At 46.0% G+C, this 3,553-nt stretch overlaps 1 protein-coding gene across 1 annotated transcript in view; it reads right to left on the minus strand. All coding sequences in view use genetic code 11, as the record gives it.

Annotated features, from left to right (window-relative positions):
* Positions 1–154: 154 nt before the first annotated feature.
* The window catches only part of EGR_03616 (DNA excision repair protein ERCC-6-like protein), a gene marked incomplete at both ends in the record, with an annotated part of 8,335 nt that continues 4,936 nt past the window's right edge, over positions 155–3,553 (minus strand). Inside the window, 3 exons of the mRNA XM_024492865.1 lie at positions 155–361; positions 443–1,429; positions 2,068–3,330. Coding sequence (XP_024352748.1) covers positions 155–361; positions 443–1,429; positions 2,068–3,330 — 2,457 coding nt within the window. The remainder of the gene's footprint in view (positions 362–442; positions 1,430–2,067; positions 3,331–3,553) is intronic.

Genomic DNA, 3,553 nt, shown 5'->3' on the forward strand with positions numbered 1-3,553 from the left:
TCAATTATTTTCCTAAGGTCAACAGCAAGGTAAATAAAACTGGTCATAATAACAATTAAAGGACTTGGAAATACGTAAGTACACTTAATTTGACCACAAAGATATAAAAGTGAGTACAAAAATAAGATTTTCTGCAGAATTGCGGATTATCGATTCATTCGTTCTCTAAAAAGCTTGCTTCAATAATATCCACCAAGCCTGACGACGTTTCCGCCACGCTGGTCTCTTGGAGCTCCCTTGACCCTCCATCTGTGTTTTCACAGCAGGAATCCCCAACCACGACATCACCTTTCTTCCATTCATCTTCCTCAATCGGAGACACCGCCTCGTCACCTAAGAAGATTCCCGACACAGCAAGGCTCTATAAAGGAAAAACGTGAAAAGCCCAGATGGCCAGCTGCAGTGCATAAGTTGACACAATCTTAACGACAGGTGGTAATACCTTTCTGAGCGACAGTAATTGCATAGATTTGTCGATTGCAGCATCACCAACTACTTCGGTCGGGTCGAATTTGATAACGTCGGTCGATGCAGAAGTGGTGAGAACAACAGGACTACTTGAAGATTCTGGTGATTTTAACCGTGCTGGAATTAGCGGAGGTTGCACAACCTCCTCCGGATTGGCGGAAGTCTGTTTGAAACCAATTTTTGGGTTAACTTTCGGTGGAATTACACATCCATCCTTGAAAACATTGTTCGTAATAGAGAAGTCAGCCTTGCCGCAACCCGGCGCGTTGAACATGGCTCTTTGAGTATCCTTCTTTGATGGTATAAAAATCTCACCTGCTGGTTGATTATACGCAGGTTTTGAGGGTGCATATACCTGTTGCTGGATCTTTTTTGATGCCTCAAAGTCTCTCGCAGCCTCCATCTTGAGAGCAGCCTCGCCCACCTTTAGTCGATTCTGGGCAAAAAGCCTCTCGGCTACAGTTTCTTCTGCATCATTTTTATCCTCCTGCCGACTAAAAAGAATGTCATGATCGGAGATATCGAAAACCAAATCCATCATGGACTTCAAGAAAGCTAGATGAGACTCCAACTCGGGGTAGGTTCTTCGCTCTATAGTGCTGTGCAGTTCAGCTAGTTGCCGTTGCGTAGCGGAGAAGTGCGCGTTTTCATCAAGACTAAACAGTTCGACCAACTCCTGCCGAGTAAAGTAGCGATAGGGATCAGTGACATCGGCATCCACCGGACGATCGGCGGCTGCTCGGCCTATGGTTTGACGTATGACAGAATCTTTGAAGACTTGGCGACGGTAAATCTTCTCTTCAACCGTAGCACAGGTGATGAGTCGATAGACGACCACATTGGAGTGCTGCCCGATTCGATAGACGCGATCTACGGCCTGGGCATCCACTGAGGGATTCCAAGAAGGATCAAGAATCACCACGCGATCCGCTGACGTGATGGTCAAACCCACACCGCCTACCTAGGAGTTATGAAGTATATAAAAAACTTAACAATCCGGTTCAATTCTGGACGTGTGGAACAGTCTTTCAGTCAAATAATCCATCAAATTTTATCCTGACTGGAGAGCCAGATGCTGATCAAAAACAATTTTTAGAAAGACTTAAGAGTGGTTAAAATAAGATGGTCACTTCAAGAGTCAATAAAACTCAGTCTAAATCTCTAGATATGACTCAAATAGTAATGAAATAAATAATTTCCAACCACAGTAATTACATGGCACCTTGGTAAAGAACACAAGCAAGTGTATTTCAAATTTACTCCCAAGCTTCTATTCCAAGGGCGGGTGCTTTTCGAATACTCACCACATGCTTTTACTACATTTACTCAAAGAATGTTCATAGGTGTCACAACTCACCGCATAATGGAAGATTCACTTGAAAGAACATAAACACTACGTGATTTAAGAAAATATCCAAATCATAGAAATCTTGATAATCAAAGCAGACAGACTTTTGTGGGCAAAAAGATGTAAAAGAAACCACCGAAGACTTAGATTTCAACCTAAGTTCCAGGCCTGAACTTCATGTAAACGTTTACCGAACCATTATTGCAGTTTTGATATCTTTAAAAAAAATATTAGAAGGGAGGCATTGTTACCTGTGTAGTCAGCAGCATTGCCGTATAACTCAGATCATCAGCGAATTCCTTGAGTACGGCCACCCTCTCATCCGGTTTCAATTGCCCGTCCAAGCGAAGAATCCGGTGCAGTGGCAGTTCAGAGGAGCGACCGGGCTGCCCATTGAGACCCAAGATAGCTGCCTCCATCATGTTCAGTAGTCGTAGGGACTGTGAGAATATGAGAGTTCGGTGTGCTGGTTCACCAGTTCGCAAAGCCTCTTCCTGAAAGTGCTCCAGCAGCCTCACTACGAAAGCCATCTTTCCTGATTCCTGCAAAAGGACTTTGTGCGAGGGCGCCAGAATTTCACTCCCAGGAAGAGCTTTTGAGACATCCAGCCCTAAATTAGCACATTGGTGGGCGGAGAGGAGACGCGGATGGTCACAGAGTTTCTTTAGAATCGTCAGTTCTACCAACGGAGAGCGCCGTGTATTCCCACCAAAAAGAAATTCCTTCACGTGATCCAGCTTGAGGAAACTGCGGTAAATGTGCTCTTGCAGGCTGCTCAGATACACCCACACCACGATCTCGTTCTTGCATGGCATTGCACTCCTCGTGAACACTGTCAGCGTGTCTTTCTTTGTGCGCCGCAGGAGGAATGGCCCAATTATCTTGTTCAAAGACTCCGCCATCAAGTTTCCATGAAGCCGTTCAGCTGCGGAAGCATCACGCTCCCTGGAGCGGAGGATGGGCTTCTCGTATTGCAAAAGGAAAGTCTTCTGACTACCTAGTAGACAGCCCGCATGGGTAAAATCGAAGAGAGACCAGAGTTCGCGCAGATTGTTCTGTACAGCAGTGCCAGTGAGAAGGAGACGGTGGTGGCAGTTAAGGGTACGCACGGCCTTGGCGACCTGCGTGGATGGATTTTTGATGCGATGTGCCTCGTCAAGAATGATGTAGTCGTAAGTGAAAGCCCGTGCGTAGAACTGGGGATCGCTAGAGGAGAGCCAGGTGGATGGTTCAGTCTGATGGTAGTGCTGGTCGGCGGCGATAACCTGGATGCCACTGACGAGCATGTTGTAAGTGGTGAGTAGGATTCCGCCACGACTTTGGAAGGAAAGGAGGGCATGACGACGCGCGTTCTTGGCCATCTCGTAGTAGATGACAAGACGAATCGAGGGAGACCACTTAGCAAACTCCGACTGCCAGGTCCGAAGGACGGAGACAGGAGCAAGAATCATTGCAGTGCGCGGCTTCTTAGTCGCTTCGTCGGAGAGGAGGTAGCCTGTCAGAAAGGCAATTGTCTACGCATGGAAAAAAAGATGTCGACATTTAGCCGTTAGGTTGGAGGTGAAGTTGGATAAGTTTCACCGAAAAATGCCAGATAATAGAAGCCGAGAAGGCACTTAAAGTGGTAATTTCAAGTCTCCCAATGCTCCAATACTGTTCTGGATTATGCTCACTTTACAGTTAACTTCGTCAGTAATCCAATATGATTTTGGGTTTTTCATGTTTCCAAACAATGAA

This window comes from Echinococcus granulosus (assembly GCF_000524195.1).
Source record: "Echinococcus granulosus chromosome Unknown EG_S00019, whole genome shotgun sequence".
Lineage (NCBI taxonomy): Eukaryota > Metazoa > Platyhelminthes > Cestoda > Cyclophyllidea > Taeniidae > Echinococcus > Echinococcus granulosus.